Genomic DNA, 23,414 nt, shown 5'->3' on the forward strand with positions numbered 1-23,414 from the left:
ACAGCAATGCTTTGTTGCAGGTCCTCCTTGCATTTGCGCTGATTTTGAAGAAAACTTATCACATACCTGTGTTAGCAAGGCCCTGCCGAGAGCACACATTTGTTCTGAATGCAGATTTGTTTTAGTAAATGACCACAGGAATTGTTCCAACTGTAGAAATTAGCTTAGAAAATGTATTCTTTGTTCATGATGCACATATACAACCACAGTACCTTATTTCCGAAATCAGTCCAGTATAGCTATCATGGTTATGCAGTATATATATAGCAGCATATATCAAAAGCACTAAACCTGTGGTAACTTCTGTTCAGACTTTCTTAGATAAAAGTAACTTTATATGCTTGTGCAATCAAAATAATGGAGCAAACCACGGGGTCAAGTTACTCATGCATACGCAAGTGTTTCTGGGGTCAATATGGTATTTTCTTCTGCAATTATGTCTTATGTCTTATATCATTGTACTATAAAGCAGTGACCATAATCCAGAACTCCACATATGTGCAAAAGATTGGCTTGCATGTAACGTTTTTGTATCTCTTCTCAACTTGCAAGTAGGGAACTGCTGAATCGGAAGGACGACAGGGGTTTCAGGTGCATGCACATGGATTTTTCTGGATCCTGGCCAATGCATATAAAACCTCAAGGCTGTCAGATATTATGAACAATAAAACAATATGATACTAATGTTGAATTGTTTTTTAAAAAGGGAAAGAAATGTGGGGATTTTCATTTTCTGCTTCTCATTATATTTGCCTAACTGGATTCCTTGTTTTTTACATGCAATCTGCACTCAGACTCATCCTTTCAGATGTCTGACGAACAATGCAGCCCCTATACATGTTTAAGGCCTTGGTGCTGTCCATTGTTGGTCATACTCAGAGCAGACCCATTCAAATCAACAGACTGTGTTAAATGGGGCTTACTCTTAAGTGTATGCACATAGGAATGCTGGTTGCAGTCATAGTTGCATATACAAGGATATAAATTCCATTGAACTCAGTGGGTCTTATTTCTGAGTAAACATGTTTAGAAATGAGCGCTAAGTAAGTTTTCTAAAAGTGTAAGAGACTTCAGATGCTCAGTTTAAAGCTGCTGGGTGGGACTGAATGTGGTGTGGGGAGGAGGAACAGAAAAAATTACTTTAAATCCTGAGTTTTTGTTGTTGTTGTTGTTTACACACAGGTGAGGTCTGCCATAAGTCCTATACTCAGTTTTCAAACCTTTGCCGTCATAAGCGTATGCATGCCGATTGCAGAACCCAAATCAAGTGCAAAGACTGTGGACAAATGTTCAGCACTACGTCTTCCTTAAATAAACACAGGAGATTTTGTGAGGGCAAGAACCATTTTGCGGCAGGAGGATTTTTTGGCCAAGGCATATCACTTCCTGGAACCCCAGCTATGGATAAATCTTCCATGGTTAATATGAATCATGCAAATCCGGGCCTTGCTGACTATTTTGGTGCCAATAGGCATCCTGCTGGTCTTACCTTTCCAACAGCTCCTGGATTTTCTTTTAGCTTCCCTGGTCTGTTTCCTTCAGGCTTGTACCACAGGCCACCTTTGATACCTGCTAGTTCTCCTGTTAAAGGACTGCCAAACACAGACCAATCAATCAAAAGTCAAAGTCCCCTCATGACACATCCTCAGACACTGCCAGCTACCCAGGATATTTTGAAGGCACTAAATAAGCACCCACCTAACCTAAGTGAAAATAAGCCAGTGGAGCTTCAACCAGAAAGGTCCTCCGAAGAGAGGCCACATGAAAAAATGAGTGACCAGTCAGAGAGTAGTGACCTTGATGATGTCAGTACCCCCAGTGGGAGTGACCTGGAGACCACCTCTGGCTCTGATCTGGAAAGTGACATTGAAAGTGATAAAGAGAAATGTAAAGAAAATGGTAAAATGTTCAAAGACAAAGTAAACTCTCTGCAGAATTTGGCTTCCGTAAATAATAAGAAAGAATACAGCAATCATTCCATCTTCTCACCATCTTTAGAGGAGCAAACTGCGGTGTCAGGAGCTGTGAATGATTCTATAAAGGCCATTGCCTCTATTGCTGAAAAATACTTTGGTTCGACAGGACTTGTGGGGCTACAGGACAAAAAGGTTGGAGCCTTACCTTACCCTTCCATGTTTCCCCTCCCATTTTTTCCAGCATTCTCTCAGTCAATGTACCCATTTCCTGATAGAGACTTGAGACCGTTACCTTTGAAAATGGAACCCCAATCGCCAGGTGAAGCAAAGAAGATCTTAAAGGGAAACTCCGAGTCTCCCTTTGACCTTACCACTAAACGTAAGGAGGAGAAACCACTTACTCCTATAACCTCAAAACCAGCAGCTCCATCAGTGACCAACCAGGACCAGCCTCTAGATTTGAGTATGGGCAGCAGAAGTCGAGCTAGTGGTACAAAACAGACTGAGCCTCGGAAAAACCATGTGTTTGGAGGAAAGAAAGGAGATATTGATCTTGAATCAAGGAAGTCATCGGACATCTCTTTGCAACATGCAAGGCCAACACCTTTCTTTATGGATCCCATTTACAGGTAATACACATGAAACAAGCTATACAGATGGCCCAAATGGTCCTCAGTCATTTAATGTAATAAAATGCACAAATAGTTGAAATTTGAATGAATGCAGCTTAGGGACTGGGGATTTTTAAACATTTATTCTCTTAATACAAAATAATTATTATATCTGAAGCAATTTTCCCTTCAGAAAAAATAATGTATTTAAAAATTGGCAGTCAAATCCAGCTTTTGTTTGCAAACTAGGAACGTCGATCTCCACTGCAATCAAAGGTGTTTCACTCAAGAACTCAAAACACGTTGTACCATAGCAACACAACGTGGAACTCAAGGGTAAAATTCTGCCTTTATTTACAATCAAGTAATCTACTGATTTGTTTTTAATTATTGGGAAGTGTTTGTTGCACTCTGCTGTGCAGAGTATTACAACTAATGCCAAAGGAACTGCATGATAAATAGTAATATAGCAATGAAATAACAATAATAGTAAATATTAGTGTGTTCGGATATCTTATTGAACACAGGACAATAGAACAATTATTCCAAAGGGAAATAGCAATGTATGCTATTTTCTGGATCTATCCAGGGAGACACCCGAAAGAGCCGGTGCATTCAAACAAATTCAATTTGATATCCCTGATTAGAGATTTTTCTGGGTTTTCATAAAATAGTTTCTTTATTTGCCACATTGAATGGGTACTGTCTTCCCTGTGATATCTAGAAAGACAATGCAATAAATTGTTCCCCCAAGTTTGCCACTTCAAATGGCAGGCTAGCCAAGTTTCTCTCTTTGTAAGTAAGAGCCCAAGCCTGATGGATCTATCATCAGGCGTGCAGCTGTACCCAAATATAGTTTCCTCGTGAGTGGAAGTATTCTAGCTGCCCCCTGACAATGCAGACTAGTGTGTTTCCCGTGAGTATATTGACTTCTATTGGTGTACAGCCGTAGGTGCGTATGTGTTGCAAAGGAGCAAAGCATACCACAAGACCAGATGAGCAAAAATCTAAACAAAACGCAATTGACAAGTTCCCTTAGACAAGGGATAACAACGGCTGCCGGCTGCCTAAGGTGTTCATTCCCATTTAATATGCCAGCACACAGCAAGAGTACAGCAAGAGTTGTCTAAATTAATTAAATAATTAAAGGCTCTTTAGTTAAAGCCCTCAATAACCCACCCACAGAGGAGAGAGCTCACTGCATCTCTGCATGATTTACTGCTGTGGCTTAAGATCCTTTCAATGAACCTCTGCTTTGGATGGCACTCTCTCTCTAGTGGAGAAACTCATTCATCCGCAATGCAGAGATGGCAGCAGAATTACCCACCCTCAGAAGGGCCTCCAATCTGCCTGCGCTTGAGTCACTGCTCTGGCCTTGCTTCCCAGATCAGTGACTCATGCAGAAAACGCAGGGAGTGGGGGGGGGGCTCCTCTGAGAGTGAGTCATTTTTACTCTTACATATTCTACAACTATGCTGTTCAGGTTAAACAGGGAAAGGAACATTTTATTTTTATATTTTGAAAGAATAAAGTTTGGGAAAAACTGGCCTACGTTTATGAACAAGTGCTGAATGACGCCAACTTGCTGTTTTCGAATATCACATCTGGATATTCATTCATGGGATTTAGACCTAAATAAATATAGCATCCTGTTAAAATTATTCTCCCCCCCCCCCCCCGGTTTTGTTTATTTCTGTAGTATTTTTCTACTATGGAATTTGCTGCTTCAGTCACTTGGCACAACTTAACTAATCTACAACTTCCAAATGTAAAACAAAAAATCCTCTCATTCTTTAAACAGTTAGCCAATATTGACATGATATAAACTTGGCAGACCTTCATGATGAGTTACAAAAAAACCATAATCTTATTGTGGGAGGGGAGAAAATATGAATATGGAAATAGATGTATTTTGTATTTGAAGTGGTGAGCGTCGATGCTGACATATTTGGAACTCATTTCCCATACTTCAAAAGCAGATAATATTATTAATAGTAAAACAATAATAAATGCTTCATAGAAAAATTTTCAGTCCGATTGTTTGTTTTTAATATTTGATTTTGTTCCATAGAAAATTGGCCATTTCAACTCTGTAGTTTTGATAATATAGTTATGGTTTTGATAACTGTGCTCAGACCACTCAGCAGTTTCTGTTGCACATAATAGTAGATACTTGAAACTGGAATGTTTCCAGAGCCATTGGCGTAGTTTTTTAAGGGGTGCCCACCAGCCTCATTGACATTAAAGAGCATAGTGAATTGCACCTCCTTGTCTTTGATCTTTGTGCCTGAGAAGTTTTGCCTCTTGTTCTGAATCCAAGTTATCAAATAGTTATCCATATGTGAGACTGAGTCATCACAAGAACATTCTTATTTTAACATTTACAGAGTAGAAAAAAGAAAGCTAACTGACCCACTTGAAGCTTTAAAAGAAAAGTACTTGAGACCATCCCCGGGATTCTTATTCCACCCACAAGTAAGTATTTTTTATAATCAAGATGTTGTGATGGTAAACAAACATGTTAAGCCATAGACGCAGGTGCACAGGAACAACGGGAATCTTAGTCATTATCGGATTTCCTAGAACATACAAGTTTTAGTGAGTAGGGAGAAACAAACCACGTAGCATTGTTTTACTTTTCACAAATGTTTTTCAGGAAGACTTCAAGAGAACAGTGCAACTGTCTCCCCATGCCCAGTGGAATTCTGGGGTTGTGTGTCTCAGATGCCACAAGAGAAGCCCCTTAGGGTGTATTGGAAGTAGTCTTTCAACTGGCATGAATGCCTCTAAGAAAAATGCCCAGAAGTCGCACTATGCAGACTGGCATGAGCAAAATGCCGGGCACACCCAAAGCACCTCCCTGAATTTCTAGCCTCTGCTTTCAAGGCGCTGGGCTTGTTAAACTAAGTTCTTATGCAGTTATGCCAAACAAAAGCACCTGGTGAAATGATAATATGACTGATCCACCATATGTCTACTTCTCAATTTTTCAAGATATGTCAAGAGGGAGCAACTTCTGGTATTTGCTTATGTCATACCTGCCAGGGGGCAAAAATGCCCAACCCAAGTGCATGACAGACAGGCTCAGTCACAAGTTTAGGGTCTATTTTGTTTCTAAGCCACAGGAATTTGTGGGTCCACCTTAATACATAACCTTTGCCACCTGTAACTTCTTGATGCATGAGATAAAATTGAGCACTGCTTGCATAGACTTCACCATTTTTGTTTTGTCAGGTCAGGGTTGCTTCTTCTGGTTGTGCTAGTTTAGTAGCCTAAACAAAGGTCTAGGATCTTGGAATTCTAATTTCTATTGCTATTTATAACACTATAGGCAAACACCGATATGATTGTTCCACAGTACTGTAGAAAGCCACTGTTTTGCTGTTGAAAATGATTATATGCAGCTTAGCAAGCATGGCCAAGCTCAGAGGATAAGGATATGAGAACTTGTCAGTGACTGTATTTGTGGTAGTCCATAATATTACAAAAATTAGTGTAAGCTGGCATTCAGGGAAGATTTATTTCATAAGAATCTACCAATAAGTCCAATAAGTGGATAAAGAATGCATAGTTTATACTAACTGAAACCTGGCTTAGGACATTTCAGGACAAAATTATAGGGATGCAGTACATTGCCCAGGCAAGTGCACTATTTGACCCGTGAGAGCAGTAAAATAGCTAGACTGTACAACAGCGATGGGATAAAATCAGGCCAAATCTTTATTGACAGCAGCAGACAGGGCAAGGGTTGGCATGCCATTGGGTCCCTGGATCACTTCATCATTCCACAAGCCCCATGTTGATGGGATGGATCTGCTGAGTCTAGATCGCTCCAAACCTGCATGACAGGAGTCGGCCATCACTGAACCTTGCCGTGGTGCAAGCCAAGCAAGCAAGGTCTCACTAGGGACCAGAGTGCAGATTCCAGCTGGGCAGATACCGAACCCACAATTGGGTTTGCCATGGTTCATCCTCCCCTTAGGCCTCTTATGGGGGCCCCCCTACACTATGTTGATCCTGACCAATGCCATTTCCGCCCTCATACAAAAAATTCTGTCTAACCAAAGAAGTTGGGAAGTTTTTAATATTTAATGCTGTATTGTTTTTAACACTCGATTGGAAGTCACCCAGAGTGGCTGGGGAAACTCAGCCAGATGGGCGGGGTATTAATAATAATAATAATAATAATAATAATAATAATAATAATAATACTATTATTATTATTATTATTATTAGGAAAGCCATAATTTCACCGAGGGAAAGGCAGAAAAAACCCCAACCAAGTGCCAGTCAGGGAGGGAGGGAGGGAGGGAGGGAGGGAGGGAGAGAGAGAGAGAGAGAGAGAGAGAGAAGGAAGGAAGGAAAGAAAGAAAGAAAGAAAGAAAGAAAGAAAGAAAGAAAGAAAGAAAGAAAGAAAGAAAAGGAAATCCTTTCCGGCTTTGTCAACCAGCAAGCCAAAATTCCTCAGTTGCTCAGTGAAGGCTCTAAGCCCGTGCTTTTTTTTTCTTCTAATTTTTTTTTGGGGATACTCTCATTTTCCTACTCATATTGAAATACTGCCCCTCAATGAGGCCAAACTTAGATTCACAAAATGTTTAGGTGTATGTGTACCCCTGCATCCCTCCAGAAAAAAGCACTGTTCTAACCCAAGGGTGCCACCGTGGGCAGGGAGCTCTCAAAGCAAAATGGCTGTGAGCTCCAGGGGAAGCAGCCTTATATAGGTTTTCCCCTCCCCTCTTCAGCAAGGGCTCATGGGACAGCTTTTTCCCATGAGCCCATCACACAGGGAAGACACTGGGCAAAACCTTGCCCAGTATTTTGCTGCAATCTATGGGCCATAGCGCTGCTGGGCAAAGGCGTCCCATGCTTATTAGGCACTGAATGGGGCTTGGCAGTGTTTTTATATTTTATTTTGTGTGTGCATGAGGCTCCAGGCTCAACCCTAGTATTGCAATTAGTATTTTGAATTAAAAAACAACAATTCCCAAGCATAAAGTGTTTCCTTCCAGCACTAATGCATGCACAGATGTTAAGTCTCATATGCAGTCATCCTCATGGCATCAAAACAGACTTGGGAAATCTTTTACATTACAGATTAAGCTCACATCCACAGGGTATACCTCAGTCTAGAGCCTTGAGATATTTTCTCCATAGTGGCTGCTGTGACTGAGACCAAAGGGAGATTACTGTACTATTGTTAATAAACGATATAAATCGAGACAATATGGAGTCAAACCCATCTTTCTTTGTTACTCCTCTTATCACCAATCGATGGTGAGTTAAGCATTCCATAAGTGTTCTAATTGTTTTTTGAGAGCCAGCATAAAGCAGTAGCTAGTGTATGAGAACTTAGTTACAATTTATGTTTTGTCATGAGGATGCTAGCAAAATACTGCCTTCTATATAAAGTGATTGCTCTTTGACATAGCTTTTGAACTGTTCACATGGGGGAACTCACAAGAAATAGTTCTTATGCCTTCACGTATGACGGAAAGAATGGATGATGTGCAATGTGATGGACCCAATCAAAATGGTACAACGGGGAATCAGTTACTACAGGGTGAATGCCTTCAACATCTTCTCAGTGGCAAATGCTATGTGTGTTTTGGTGTTTAGGCTGGCATGCTGTAAATCTAATGCATAGAGCAGGATGTACTCTTATTCTGATCTCTGCCCCAGAATGTGAGACAGGTGATCTGAATACAGAACAGTGAGATGTGACATGCCATAAACATGATTGCTAAGTGCCCTCTTCAGCACTCTGGAGCCTGCATTGCTCCCAGGGACTCCAGTGAGCTGCAAGTAATGAAGTAGACTGGACAACTGTGAGGCCAACCAAACAATTGCTAGAACTCATAATCATGCCTGTTGCATGGCAGAGAATAGCTTACTTTGCATCCACAAGCAAATGGGCTACAGAGCTGTTCAGGATGGTCCAGGGAATGTCAAAACCTTCTCCAGCGAACTTTGAGAATAAAATTGGTTGCATCTGCAGCAACTTGGACTATAATTTTGTTGCACATCCCACTGAGATGTCCAGTTCATCAGCTGATCTTACTCTGTGGGGTCTGTTGCAGTTAGTGAGGCATTGAAGACATGAACAAGGTCCCTGCAGCTGTGCTACCAATCATGTGTTTTCTTGATCCCTGCTGCTCTTGACTGATAAGGACTAGGCAGGAAGCGGCTATGACCAGGTGGGTTCAGGGTGTGGTGATGAGCCAGTTGTGCCACCATTTCTCAGGAAACCCACCCTGGACCTGTTGGTGTATGACAACTACTGCCTAGTCACTAATATCCCCATTTTGAGGGACTAGGGAGATCCACAGTAACCCAGCTGTAGGAACTCTTGGATAGTACTGATTTTCAGGACCCAACTCAGTGCCTAGATGTAGTTGTGGGATGGATGAGGGCCAGTGAGATGACGGCTCTGTAAGTAAGCAGTTCTTGGGTCAAGGAAATAATTCACCTGTTCTGGAGGGGGTGCATTCCCTCTGAAATGCTTCCATCGTTGCTACCCAAGTGACCATAGTGGCTAGGACTGGAGTGCCTTTTACCAGGTTTGGCTGGTGCAGTAGCTACGATGGTTCCTGGACAGGGATAGCTTAGCCATAGTGACCCATGCACTGGGTAATCTCAGCAATGCATTACTGCAGTGTAGCCTTTGCAGGGCTCATCCCAAGGCTGGTTCAGAAGCTGCAGCCAGCACAGAATGTGGTAGCATGGCTGCTCAGTGGAGTTGCATATTGTGAACATATTGTGAGCATAGCAGAGGCACGTGCATTGGCTGTCAATTTGCTACTGCGCCTGGTTTGAGGTTTCGCTGTTAACTTATAAATGTATCCGAAAGAGTGCCTTCTCCCATATAGACTGCCCAACTCATTGAAATCAGCATATGGGAATCTTGTGGTGGCACCACAGCCACTGGTATTCTGTCTTGTATTCAACAGGTAGAGAGGTCTTTGCCTACCTGGGAAATTAGGCTTGCATAAACCACATTATGTTTTAAGTATGTTATAAAAAGGTGTTTGCTCTAAGAGGCATCTTTTGATTAGTAATGTTGCTGCATACACGGCAACCAGATTGGACTACTATATATTTATATATATCTATTGTTTTATACTGATTGTTTTGTAATTCTGTGTTGTACACTGCTTTGGATGTTGTTTTAAATATAAAGCAGTATATAAAGATTTTAAATAAAATAAAATGCAGAATTTCTGCAAAAGCTGGCCTTTGGCCTCAGCGACTTCATAGGGTCGTTATGAAGCAAAAATGTGGCTTTGAGCTACTTTAAAGGTTGTGTAATAAATACATATTGGAAAGGGGAGAAAGGAAAAGAACAGGAACCATGGGGCGGGGTGGAGGGAAGTTGTCAGCGAGCAATTATAAGAAGGGACATCAGAAGAGCCTGCTGGATCAGGCCTGCAGCCCACGTAGCCCAGCCTCCTGGTCTCACAGATGGGCCAGCCAGATGCCTGAGGGAAAGCTGCAAGCAGGACCTGAGGAAAGGCTGCCATGCAACACCTTCTTTTCTCTAACAACCACACGTTTGTCACATGACTAAGAGACAGCCCCTTTGTCTGCACCCAGGAAGATTATTTAAACTTCATCACATCTTTTCTTTCTGTCAAACTTCATATTCTGAGAGCTGCTTCTAACATTTAGTTCTGAAGGAGTAAAATCTTCACACAAAGCTGCTTGTTTGAAACAGATATTATACTTTTTAAAATGAAAACTATGGGGATTTCCATATAAATTAGGTAACTGACAGTGAATGTCTACCCAGACCATCTGTCATGTATGCTTTAGTTGAGTTGAGCTTCCTGCATTCCAGGGGGTTGGGCTAGATGGCCCTACAATTCTGTGATTCTATATTCCCAGATAAGTGGGTACGTGATTCCTGAGTGTTATTTTCCTAGGATTATCATGTCATGTCAGTAGTGATCACAGATACTGAGTTCAAAGCAGTAGCTGTGTTCAGCAACCAAAGTTCGGAGGCGACTTAGTGGAAGGTGGATGAAGTGAACTGTCTCTACCCTTCTCTCACACCCCTATATGCCAGTCACTCTCCCACTTGACAAACCATTGCTCTGTTTTGCTTGTGGGAAATGTACACAAACCTGTTGCCCCTTTAGAAGTATTTCTGTGTGGTGGCTAACGTTGTGTTAGGTGTTTATCAGCTACAATAACCCGAGTGCCAGAATGCCATAGTTGTTAAAGTGGGGAGATGCATATTCAAGTCCCCACTCAGCCATGAAGATCACTGGATGACTTTGACCCAGTTACTCTCAGCCTAGCCAAATTCATAGGGTTGCTGTGAGAATAAAATGGGGAAAACCACTTACGCTGTTCTGGGCTTTGTGGAGGGAAGGCAGATTTTAAATGTAGTATTACTAATAAAATGCTGATGATGAGACGTGTGGGTTGCGGTACATGCCACCCCAGGGGAGTGCTACGTGCCAGAGTGGGTTGGAAACAGACCCAAAAGAACTGTATTTTATTATTTTATGTGAGCCACCTTGGGTAGCCTTCTGGATCAAAAGGAAGAACAGAAATAAAATAGAGTAATTAGCATAGATGGTTGGACAGTGTTCTCGAAGCTACCAGCATGGGTTTGACCAAACTGCGGGAGGCAGTGGAAGACAGGAGTGCCTGGCATGCTCCGGTCCATGGGGTCACGAAGAGTCGGACACGACTAAACGACTAAACAATAACAATTAACATAGAAACATAGGAAATGGCCTTATATTGAATCAAACAAGTGGTCCATCTAGCTCAGTATTATTTACACTGATTGGCAGCAGCTCCCCTGGCCCTACCTGGAGACTGTAGAGATGGAACCCAAGACCTTCTGTATGGAAGTCCAACTGCTCTACCACCGAGCTACAAATATTGATAAACCCTATGTCAGAACTCACTCCCAAACTCGTACGGCTATACAGTGGTTAAGTACTTAATTCGTTAACCTGAAACTGTTCTTAACCTGAAGCACCACTTTAGCTAATGGGGCCTCCCGCTGCCGCCGCGCCGCCGGAGCACGATTTCTGTTCTCATCCTGAAGCAAAGTTTTTAACCTGAGGTACTAATTCTGGGTTAGTGGAGTCTGTAACCTGAAGCGCATGTAACCTGAAGCGTATGTAACCCGAGGTACCACTGTAGTTGAAATGAGAGGCGATTAAAACAAATACACTTGTTTTAGCTGCAGTGACTTAGAGCCTCCTAGTAGCCCCTGTGAAAGGATGTAGTAAGAGATTAATGGAAGGCTGGTCAACAGGTTTGCCTCATGGGGATATGACTGAGCTTCATGGAATCTTCCTTGTGGAGTGCCCAAGGCATAGAAAATAAAGTGTGAAGTAACACAAGGTATGGGCTCATAAGTGGGCATGTACATTTGTAGGTTTGGATTGTCCTCTCTTTTTGTGTGGAGAAGAATCATGCCCAGAGGTGGAGTGTATGCCTGCACTGCCTGGGGCGGTGTGTGGGATGTGCCCCTGAGGGGGAGGGGTGTGTGCGGCAGGTGTCCTTGGCACACCACAGTTCAGGGCAGGAGAGGCACGGGGAAGCTGCCACCCACTCTCCCCCTGCTTACCTCCTCCGGGTCAGCCTGTGCCAGGCACAAGGGCCGCAGCCAAGGCGCAGCTCCTCCTTGCGTGGAGCCAGGCTCCAATAAAGGAGCCTGCTGTGGGGGAGCCTTTTTGAGCCCCCTCACAAAATTGCATCCGGGCCACGGCCCCCATGGCCCCCCCTCCCATGCTACGTCTCTGATCATGCCGATCTAGCCTGCATGCATATGAGCCTAGCACTCATAATCTTACCCATGTATTGGCAGCATGCACAGATGAAATTACTTTTCTTGGAGAAGCAAAGAAAGCTTTGGTTGAGTGAATGTTGATCAGCTGTCAGATTGAGAGATCTCCCTTAGCCGGCCTGTTTTTCCTTGGACCTTTGCTTTTCCTTACTCTAGCTCCTCTGTTGGTTGTTCCTTTACATAATACTGCCACCGCTTGGTGTTATCACTTGATCAACTCACTGTGCAATTGCCGCAGCTTTACCTACATCACCACAAGTGTCTAAAACTAAGGTTTGTGAGGACTGAAGAAAATCCTCCCAGCCGTGTGGTGAGCATCTCCATACAAATGGCTTACTTACCATGTGCCAGTCAACCAGCTGCCTCTTTAGCATAGTTCAAGTGACACCAATCATGTGAATAATGAGCGTGAGTCTGGTACCCGTCCTGAGTTTCTGCTAGTCTTCCTTGGTGTGTCTTTAGACATGGCAGCAGGCAACAAAAAAACCCTGTGAGGTTCATTGAGCTCTTGGTGGGCTGCCATCCATGTTTGGAAGCAGCTCCCCTAAGCTTGCTGCTGCTCCATGCTTCACTATTGCATCTCTTAACCTTAAGCACTTGTTATGCATTGCACTTGTGAATAAGGTAAATTAGCAGAAAGGTAAACATAAATAAATCTGTATGTGAATATGTTTTATTCTAAAGTGAAATTTAGAGATAGTGTCTATAAATGGCACGCAAATGAAGAAGAGTTTTGACACAAAACTGGATCCACCACAATTTTGCTGGTTGGTAAAATAGGATTAGTTCCAAAGGCAGAATTTAACTCAGTATTGTGTGATAACTTATTTTGTGCTACTGTTTTAATAATCATACAAAGATTAACTTTAGTGGTTGACAAACATACCTGTAACTTCCTATAAATACTATGGGAAGCTTTTAGGGCCAAACCACACAGACCTTGTTTAAAAGAAAAATCTACTTAAAATAAACACATCTTGATTTATTTTTTGAAAACGATCATGTTGGAACGTAATAATTACAATGGCTGCACTGCATTTTGGATATGATGGACAAGTTCAAACAGCACTGGCTCCCTTTTAACTTTGGTTAAGAAATGGCAAGCCAGCTTTGGGAAAGTACTCTCCTCCCTCCCACCTCCCTACCTTTCTCTGGATCAAATTGCCCTCTCCTGCCTTAAGAGGAATTTCAACACTGTTGTGTACTGGCCCAATGTCACTTCAGATACAAATAATCCACTTCCAGAAGGGTAATCCATGTTAGTCACTCATAGCAAAAACAACAAAGAGTTTTAGCAACTTAAAGACAAACCAATTTATTGTAGCATGAACTATACATTAATTGCAATAAGGGATCCAAAAGCAGGAATAATGTGTTGTTTTTGTTTCAATTTTGCTCCCAGTTCCAATTGCCTGATCAAAGAACTTGGGTAAGTTCATTATTTATATTTTCAATTTAAACACTGTAGAAGAAATTGCATAAGAAACGTGACGTGAAAACTCATTTACTTCACTGCAACCCTGCAAGTCTTTTCCTGCTAATTATTTTAGCTCTCCTAAATCACACTTGTGTCTTATTCTACTTTTCATCAAATGCTAGTCTTTACTCCATTACACGTTCTAATGAATGGGAGTCTGCTACAAAGGACTGTCTGTGCAAGTGTTTCAAAGAATTGTATTAACATTTCTAGAGGCATAAAATTGTTGTGCCAGTGACTGATCTAAAGCTCTGAGCTTACAACAGCACAATTGCACACATAAAGCTTTTTACTGTGCTAGTGTGGGCTTTGTATGCCATCTACTATAGATCAGACACCATCATATTAGGGAGTTTTGATGACATCCCTCACAGATCACAGCACTCCACTCACATGTACAAGCAATACATGCATGTGTCAGCACATGCATAAAGCAGAACATGCAAAACACAGAGATGTGTGTTTGTAGCTGCCACAGCTAGGAAGTAACAAGCTAGGTGGTGCAACCCTGTCATCCACTCACTCATTTTTTGAACATGTGATGGGGGATCTCTCTGAGCACCCACCTTTGAAACGATATTTTGCAGATGAATCCATGTAAAGGAATATTATATAGTCATTATTTAAGTATATTTCCCACCCACCCACCCCAGGGAAACCCTATTGCTCAATCAGAGCAAACATCAATTGGGTTTTCTATGGATTTATGTTTGCCCCAGTTTAAAGCTAAAGAGCAGGTTTTCCTGGGGAAAGGAGCAGGGCAAAGAGAAAATCTCTTGGACCTGTGCTCTCTGGACGTGGAACAAGCAGAAGTGTGGATGGACAAAAGTTGGCTTGGACAAAAATGAGAAGCTCAACTGCTTTTTGTGGCACTTCATCAGTTCACCTCAGTACTCTGCACGAGACCATTACAATTTAATTCTCTCTTTGTTTTTATTTTTTTCATGGTTAGTAGCAGTACTTTGTACAGCTCCATTTTTTAATTGTGAGCCCCGAACCTGGGGGTTGAGAACTATTGATTGATTGGACAGTTTATTAATATTTTCTTGGCACTGTGCAAAAATTATGAAATGGTGGACTACCATCCACCAGACACAAAACAAAAGTGAAAGAAACAGGGAGGGCAAGCAGATTCAAGTACCAGTTCTTCATAAATTATATTATATTCTTCGTAAATGTTATGATGATGACCAGGTGGATTGTCTGCTGATGGAGGCATTTCTGAGAAAGGGCAAACTACGCTGCAGTTGTTCCCACCCAGGCCAATGGAGTAGGCCTTGGAGTCTCACCTCTCCCACTGATGCAGCCAGATAGATTTAGCTTGTGCATCATGATGAACATTGGTGAACGGAAGCAACTACCAATAATTATAGCCAGTCACATGACAAGGTCTAACCTCCATAAAGGTTTTCAGGTCAGACTTGCTCCTTTTTAGAATAGCAAGGGAGTTCAGGTTCAGATGAAGACCACAGATCCATGTTTTTAAAACTTATTTCTCTGCTCTGAGAAATAAGAGGTGGGTGTGAGGGGTCTCATTTAATGAGCAAAATGGATATATAGCTGAGGAGTGCAGACCTTCCCTGCTACACATCTTTTCTGCAGTCTGTCTCACAACGTCACTTTTCTGGCTCGAGTACCAAAATTGAGATCAGATTAGAGAAAGGCACTTGGGGAGAAGGGCTACAGGAAAATAAGTGATGGGAAGGTTTCGTATTTCAAGAATGTTACAAGTGACTAGCAAAAAACTGGCTGAACGTCTTCAACCCCAGTTTGTTTGTTCCAGTTTAACCCCGCTGTCACTTGTAGGTTTAAGGCAGTTTACAATATTTTAACATTTTCCCTCCCCTGCTGTATCCCACTCCTTTCTCACTGGCAGATTTGAGAAAGAGATGAAGAATGAAATTCCCAACCAAATGACCTCTCCCCTGTTTTCCTTTCTCCCATTCACATCAACAAATCCATACAATCCACACATGAGCAAATCCATACAATTCTTCTTGAGTGTCGCTAAAATAGACCCCAAAATAAAATGTATTGGCAATGACAATGAAAAGATGCTGAGATTTTTCATATTTCTTAAAAATGCACTAATTAACATAGAAAATGAACATCTGTATCATTTTTCATTTCCCATGAACTATGATGGCCAGCCATTTTGTGAAGCAAGCCTTCAGTGGCCTAATTTATGAAATGCTAGAGTCATGTAATCCTCAGATTTCAAGGTATTAAGTCGTTATTTATTTTTAACAGACTATTTGCCCTATATATCTGTTACTGTTTTTCTGTCCCTAGCTAATAAACTTTGACATAAAGGACCAAGGCCATGTTTGATGGTATCAAACCCAAGTGAGATGCTTATAAATACCGTCTCCCCTCCAGTTATGGCCATGTCTACATTTTTGGGCCTCATTTGGGAGAGCGTGCAGGTTTGCGTCACCCAACAGTTTATAGCCTCTCTGGGACTAAAAGGGAGGTACGGGATACAAGCAGCTTCCTTTTCTAAACTTCTGAATGCAGATAGAATCAGCTATTTACGTATGTAAATCAAAACTGGTATGCTGTATAGCATTAAAATATGCTGGGTTTTTTTATTTTTTAAAAAACATACTTAGCCCAGATTAAGAGCATGCATTGCTTAACTATAAGGAGCCTGTGTATGAGAGAGAAAACAAAGAACTCTCTTGCCACCCCCTAGCTCTAGGAATGTCTCTGTAGACATATAAAATCTTAATCATTGCCCTGAATTTTTTCTTCTCTTAATATGAGGTAACATGATGTTGGTTTTGGATAAGGAATATTGTCTCCCTCGGTGAGGAAATATTTCAGCGCCAGACATCTGTTCCATCCATGCATTCACATGTGAATATTGGGGCAGGAAGGGATGAATAGGGGCACTATTTCTTTAATCACTCTCCTTAAACCCTTATACCAGGCTTCCTCAACCTTGACCCTCCAGATGTTTTTGGCTTACAACTCCCATGATTCCTAGCTAGCAGGACCAGTGGTCAGGGATGCTGGGAATTGTAGTCTCAAATTGTAGTCTCAAAAACATCCGGAGGTTGTTGAGGAAGCCTGCCTTATACCTTGCTGCCTAGAAGAGAGCTGTTCCTTCAACAGTGAATCAGCTCAGGCTGGGAAGCTCCATTGCTTCCTGGCTCTCAGTCAGCCCGTCCCCCTCCTCCCAAATATCCTCATGTACTAGTGATAACTCTGAAGATCCTGCCTGACTCTCCATATTCTCTGTTCCTCTGGTCCCAGGGGAGATTTGGGGGGGGGGTTGGGGGGGTGCGTGTGTACCAGCAGGAACTCAGGCAACTGAAATGGGCAGTGGTGGCTGGCAACATTTTGACTTAGCAGGGCTGCCATTTTAACCATGCTGTTTTAATCATAAGATGACTTGTATGGCACTTATTTAGGAAAGTATGCCATTATACTTGTGCAGAGTGATATTGTCTCCGCCTCTAAAAAATAAAACAAAACTCTGCAAATCTATGAGCAGGGAAAGAGTTTCCATGTAAGAGGGCCCAAGTACGATTTTCAGAAAAGAATGACTGCATACCGCCTATGTAGAAATTAAGCCTATGTTCTATATAATATGAGATAAAATTTTCAGTACATGAATACAAGTTCTTTGCCAAAAAACTAAAAATACTTTCAAAATGTGATGGAAATTTGTTTCCAGTTTCATGCAGCCCCACCCTCAGAAAAAATCAGTTTAACTATTCATTATCCAAAAGACTCTTTTCTCTAAATTAAAAGAACAAATACTGAGCTATAAAAACAGCTCCTCAAAGGAGGAAGCACTCACTGTTTCTCTGGCCTAATGGTCTGTCTATTCCCATACTATTTCCAACAATGGCCAGCCAAATGCTACTTGGGGAGTCCCTGTTTGGTGTCCCCAGCTTGACAATCAGATGTACTACATCTGAATATGGATCTTCCATCTCCTGTGGCTAAAATGTCTTCTTGACTGACCTGTCGTCCATTAATTCTGCAAAGAGTTAACTATGCTATTGCCCATTACAACACAGTATGACATTGAACTCCATATATTTATTGTGCAGGTTTTTAAAAATAAAAATACTGCCTTAAAAGTTATGAAGCAATTATTTGCTTTTGTCTTTCCTGTTCATGTTTTGAGATAATTTCTCTAAGTTTACATTTCTTAGTGTTCACAGTCTGATATCATTGATCATGCAGCTTCCTACACCAAAAGGTTCAAATTTTTCGCTCGGTGGTAGAGCACATGCATGAATATTCTTGCTATAAAGGATTTTCAGTAACTGGGTAGGAAACCACACCTGCCAGAATTCCTGTGATTAATTTGAGTCAGTTTTGACTGGGAGTATAATCTTTTGTCCTGCTATTCACACCTGAGCTCTGCCCCGGAATTTGCGATGTAATAGCATGTATGCATTTATGAATTAATGAATGAATACGTACATATATAAAGCTTTTGCAGAATGCTTTTCTTATGCCACTATGTCAGGGTTTCCCAAACTTGGGTCTCCAGCTGTTTTTGGACTACAGTTCCCACCATCCCTGACCACTGGTCCTGCTAGCTAGGGATGATGGGAGTTGTAGTCCAAAAACAGCTGGAGACCCAAGTTTGAGAAACCCTGCACTATGTCATCACTACTTTCACATATCTCAGAATAGCAAACCAGGGCTTCCTTCTTTTGACAGTTGGAGCAATGCAGTAGATAAAAGTATAACCTATGAGCCAGGAATCCTTCAAGCACAAATGTTGCCTCAGCCATGGACTCACTAGCTAGCCCAAGGAAAGTCACTGTCTTCTAGCTTCAACCATCATCTGCAACATGAGAATAATGCTACTGGCCCACTGTACGTTAATGGTTACTGAGATGACGTATGTGAAGCACTATGAATGCTAACAAAAAGTGCTATGTAAATGCAGAATAGTAGCAGTAGTAGCAATAATAGTGTTCCAGGTCAGAGGGAGCGATTCCTGGGCTTGACCTGAACAACTTGCCCTTCTATTTTTGGAAACTAAGCACGGACCATTCACATTCTGATGGTCTGAGTTTTTGTTAGCAGCCATTGTTATATAGCTATGACATTCTTGTAGAGTTTCCTTCCCCTTCAACTGCTGATATGTCCTCTAGACCCGAGTTCTGCCTCAGCAACCTTTCCTTGGTTTTCTTTGTCTGGGAACATCTGTTCAGATGGGGAAACAATGACCTTTTGCCTCGGCTGAGGCAAAGAGCTACCCTAGCAGGCACTAAGAAGATTAAAGGAAGGCTGCACTGATAGCTTTCATGCTGCTCCAGTGGTTCTCAGCAGTGAGAGGAGAGAATACAAATGGGCAAAAGGGCTGTAGGCAAGCAGAAGAAAGAAGCTGGTAATCTCCTCCACCCTTGTCACTTCACTTTTATTCCCAGTTTATTTCAGGTCTATTTCAAAAATAAAGGGGAATGCAACTGATTTCAAGCATGCCCCTTAAGGAAGAACTAAGCATTATGTTACATATGGGGATGCTGTTAAAATGAGTTTGATTCTTGCCCTTTAACATCCAGTACAACTTACTCTGAATCCTGATGTAATAACTTAACATGTTTCACCACCTCTGCCAGTGGCAGCCAGTTAGGTAAAGAAACACCCAGCATCATGTCAAGACGGGGGAAAGTGAGATAGATGCTACCAGGTTGGAAGGAGACTCAACGTGGGGCTGCCATTTTTAGTGGCAGTATCACCTTCCTTATAAGTTTTAGTTCCCCCTTTAGCTTTATGTCCTCTTTCAGATGCTGCTGCTGAATGACTCTGGAATATTTTTGCAATTGCACACTCTTTAATTCTGTATGGATTAATCTGGTATAAACATCACTCACTAATTATATTCTTCAAGAATTGCTCAGAATGATTTGTTCATCTTATGTTGTCCTACTGTATGTAAGCTGGCTTTCAAGGCAGAGGATTAAGCTGGCTGTTTCATGTTGATTAAATTTTATTATGCCAATTCCCATATGATCTGTGTTCCTCAACAGGCAGCCTATGGGCACATCAGGCTCACCAATTGGCCCCTCAAGTCGATTGCAATCATAACTTTTCCTTTTGCTAATGCTGGTTGTACCTTAAAGAATGCCACTCCCATAGGTTTTCCTGAGCCCTTAGTTCAGCTGGCTGTGTTCCATGTTTTAATTCAGGAATGCCCTATATCGAATAAAGTGACTTACTCTCAGATTGCCCCTAGAGAACTAAATCTGTTTCTAAAACATAATAATAAATTCAGGCACTTTGGAGAATTTATTTATCTATGGCCCATTATTCACATAGGTGAGGAGTGTGAGAGTGTGGGGGCTTGGCCTTCTCCATCATGTCACCAACATTATGGTGAGGTGTGTCAGGTTTCCTCTCTATTGATTCTATGTCACCAGGTGAAAACTTAGCTTTTCCAGAATACTTTTCCTGAGGTCTATTTTAATGTTATAAACATTTGCATTATTGGTTAACTATGGGATTCTTAGTTGGCTCTTTTTATTGTGGGATGTATAATTTTAGTTTTGCAGTAAGCAGCTACAAGTGTAAATAGAAGAGAATGCAGCAAAGAAGTATTTGAATAGATAAGTAAGCAGGAAGTGATGCAACCAGGAATGGCTGCACTAGCAGGCATTGGAAGCAACATAAGCATGTGACTGGCGATAGGATCCTGGGGTTAGGGGGAATGACAAGCCTCATAAAACTGCCATATATTGTCCGTGCAGCCGCTACAAGTCAGATGTGCATTAACTAGGCAGGCAGGATCAGTGCACTGGTGGAGGAAGAGGGGGGCAGGGGGAGCGTACCACCCCCAGCAGCGCGATCCCGGTGGAGTGCCATTGCGGCTGCCCCCCCTGTGCTGGGCACCACGCCCCTGTAGGCGGCGCGCAACCCCCCCAGGATGTGCGCCATGCCCCCCGGGACACATGCCAGCCATGCTGCTGCCTGCTCTCCACCCCCCAGTGCCGGAGCGTGAAGCTCTACCACTGGATCAGTGAAACGCACATACTAGGAAATCAGCTCTGATTTGTATACAATGACTAGTACATGCATGGCTTAGAATAGATCAGAACCAAGCCTTAAAGCCACGGTAATTGCTTGATAAAGCCATTTCAAACAGGAAAAGGAAAATAGGTTAACCAACTAATGTTGGGATCTGTGGGAAGGAAGAATGTTGACCAAAGCACAGTTTTAAAAGCACTTGGTAATGAAACTGACTCAAATATTTAAATATATAACTAAGCCGTTCCTTATCCTCCCAGATGCATGTCCCCCCACGAAACTAGAAATATGTGGTACCTTACTCCTAAGCCATGTGTCACTACTAATCTGCCAGAAGGCCAAAAACCATTTCCCTGCTTCCATCCCTCCATCACAGACAATAGTAAAACAGCAAAATTATTTCTCTTAGCAAACAATTAGAAGTGATTAAATGCAATGAGAAATAAAATGGCAGATTTATTCTGGGGGAAAGGAGAAATAGGAAGGAGTGAAAAATAAATGTTATGATAATGCTGAACTCTGTAGGCTGATAATGACATTGCTCTTCTAGGATGGAATTGCCTCCTACTCCAACCAGCATCATCATTACATATCTTGGCCCTACGATCAGTACCCGTCACAACCCTTCATATTGACAAATGCCCTGTCCACTTGCATCTGTGGAGAATGTTTTAGCAGCTGAGTGATTATGAATCAAAACCCAGAGCTTCCAGCCCTTACTGCTTCCCTCTGCTTTCCCATTTGTCTCCTGACAAGTAAATGTATCTTGACTTTCCTCTGAGATTTTTTTTTTTTTCACAATGTTTGATGAAAGACATTTGGCAAATTGGCAGTGGAACCCTGTACATTGCAATTTGTAGTGAGCATTAGAAGTCTGAGCATGGAATGGAAGAGCAGGCTACGGGCGAAAAGGAGAGAAAAATGCCAGCGCTAAGCAGAATATGAATAGTCATTTCAAGGAAATGAGCAGACATTTATTTTGGACTAAAAAGAGAAAGTGCAAACCAAATTACTATATTTATATTGTATCTTAGTATGAAAAATGTAAGCCAAATAAGTCTTCTTCCGTATATATTTCTCTGAATGATGAGTAACACTGAGCCTGATGGAGCCACTTTTGTGTGAATGCAATGTAAGCGAGAAGAAAATCAGTTCACAGATTCCCGAGCTCATGAACTAAACCTTATTTACTATATTGGGTTTTCTGCAAAATGGTCATAATTAGGATGGGGGGAGGGGGAGTAGGCTTACCCTAGGGCAATTCTGTAATCATTCAGCACAAAGGGGGTGATCCTACGAACTTCTTTCAATCTGAGTAATATTATTAGTTGTCAGTTCAGTGTTGAAGTGAGAAAATTATTAAGGGTATTATACATTAATCTTGAAAATACAGAGTAATTTGAACACTTCATTATTTGCAACGGCATCCTGGAGTGTTACTTTTCCATCAAGCAGAGGCTGCAGGCATAAGCATTTCCTGAAGAACCTTTGCTTCACCTTCTAGGCATGCATCTCTTCTACTCATTGTAAATGCCTGTATCTCTGCTGCTACCTTATTCTTAGGGGCACGCAGTGCTATTGCGTAAGTTGGACTGTGTTCAGTGGAATTTGCTCCAAAGTAAGTGCAGTTAGGATAGGAGCCTTGGTTACTTATGCTTTTGTGAAGCATGTAGCACCGAGTTGACACTTTGGCTACTACTAATGCTTCTGCAACTATTTCACATTCTTATGTCTGGATTCATACTGTTTTTATTTACGTGTTTATGTATTCAAAAAAAATCTGGAATAGCTTCATTAGGTGTGATCTTTCAGCCACACATAAAACGCTTATCAGGGTGCAGCACTAGAGATTACCATATTTTTTGCTCTATAAGACGCACCGGACCACAAGACGCACCTAGTTTTTGGGAGAGGAAAACAAGAAAAAAAAATATTCTGAATCTCAGAAGCCAGAACAGCAAGAGGGATCTCTGCGCAGTGAAAGCAGCAATCCCTCTTGCTGTTCTGGCTTCTGGGATAGCTGCACAGCCTGCATTCGCTCCATAAGACGCACACACATTTCCCTTACTTTTTAGGAGGGAAAAAGTGAGTCTTATAGAGCAAAAAATACGGTATTTGTATTTTACCATAAGGACTGGTTCAGGTATACAGGTTCATCACTTGATTACTCTACTCCTGATTACTGTACACATGATAATTGGCAGCTGAATGTGTGAACTAACACCACTAAAAAGCATTGCTTTGGAGGTGATTAAAAAGTTATGTCATTCCTCTGTCTCTGGAACACTGACCTAACTAAATGTGATTGACATCTTGGTGAATTTTGTTCTGATGGAGTAAAAAGAAGCAGGCAGCATAACAGAGTGGATATACCTTATTTACTCTACATAGCTCTTTATCCAGAACCATATATGTGTACCATTGCGTAGCTCAGGGGTCAGCAAAAATTTTGTGGCTTGGGCTGGTTCACGGTCCCGCAGATGCCACGGTGGGCCGGAGTGCATGCACACAAGCATGCACAAACACTATTTACGGCGCTCCTTCTGGTGCGGAGGAGGCGTGCGCAGCTTCCCATTGGCTATAGGAGCTTCTTGCAGCCAATG

General features: G+C 41.9%; 1 protein-coding gene and 1 long non-coding RNA gene across 19 annotated transcripts in view; one reads left to right on the top strand and one right to left on the bottom strand.

Annotated features, from left to right (window-relative positions):
* Positions 1–23,414, top strand: part of MECOM (MDS1 and EVI1 complex locus) — a 457,986-nt gene that overhangs the window by 415,284 nt on the left and 19,288 nt on the right. For 7 of the 17 annotated variants that reach the window (XM_081910743.1, XM_081910752.1, XM_081910754.1 and 4 more), the window contains 4 exons: positions 1,183–2,545; positions 2,777–2,863; positions 4,915–5,002; positions 13,738–13,764. In XM_081910743.1, the coding sequence (XP_081766869.1) occupies positions 1,183–2,545; positions 2,777–2,863; positions 4,915–5,002; positions 13,738–13,764 (1,565 nt within the window). The remainder of the gene's footprint in view (positions 1–1,182; positions 2,546–2,776; positions 2,864–4,914; positions 5,003–13,737; positions 13,765–23,414) is intronic. The other 10 variants (XM_081910755.1, XM_081910757.1, XM_081910758.1 and 7 more) reach the window with 5 other exon arrangements.
* The window catches only part of LOC309369996, a 128,510-nt gene that overhangs the window by 52,838 nt on the left and 52,258 nt on the right, over positions 1–23,414 (bottom strand). The gene's annotated exons all lie outside the window — the stretch shown is intronic.

Source organism: Podarcis melisellensis, assembly GCF_964234715.1.
Source record: "Podarcis melisellensis genome assembly, chromosome: 5".
Lineage (NCBI taxonomy): Eukaryota > Metazoa > Chordata > Lepidosauria > Squamata > Lacertidae > Podarcis > Podarcis melisellensis.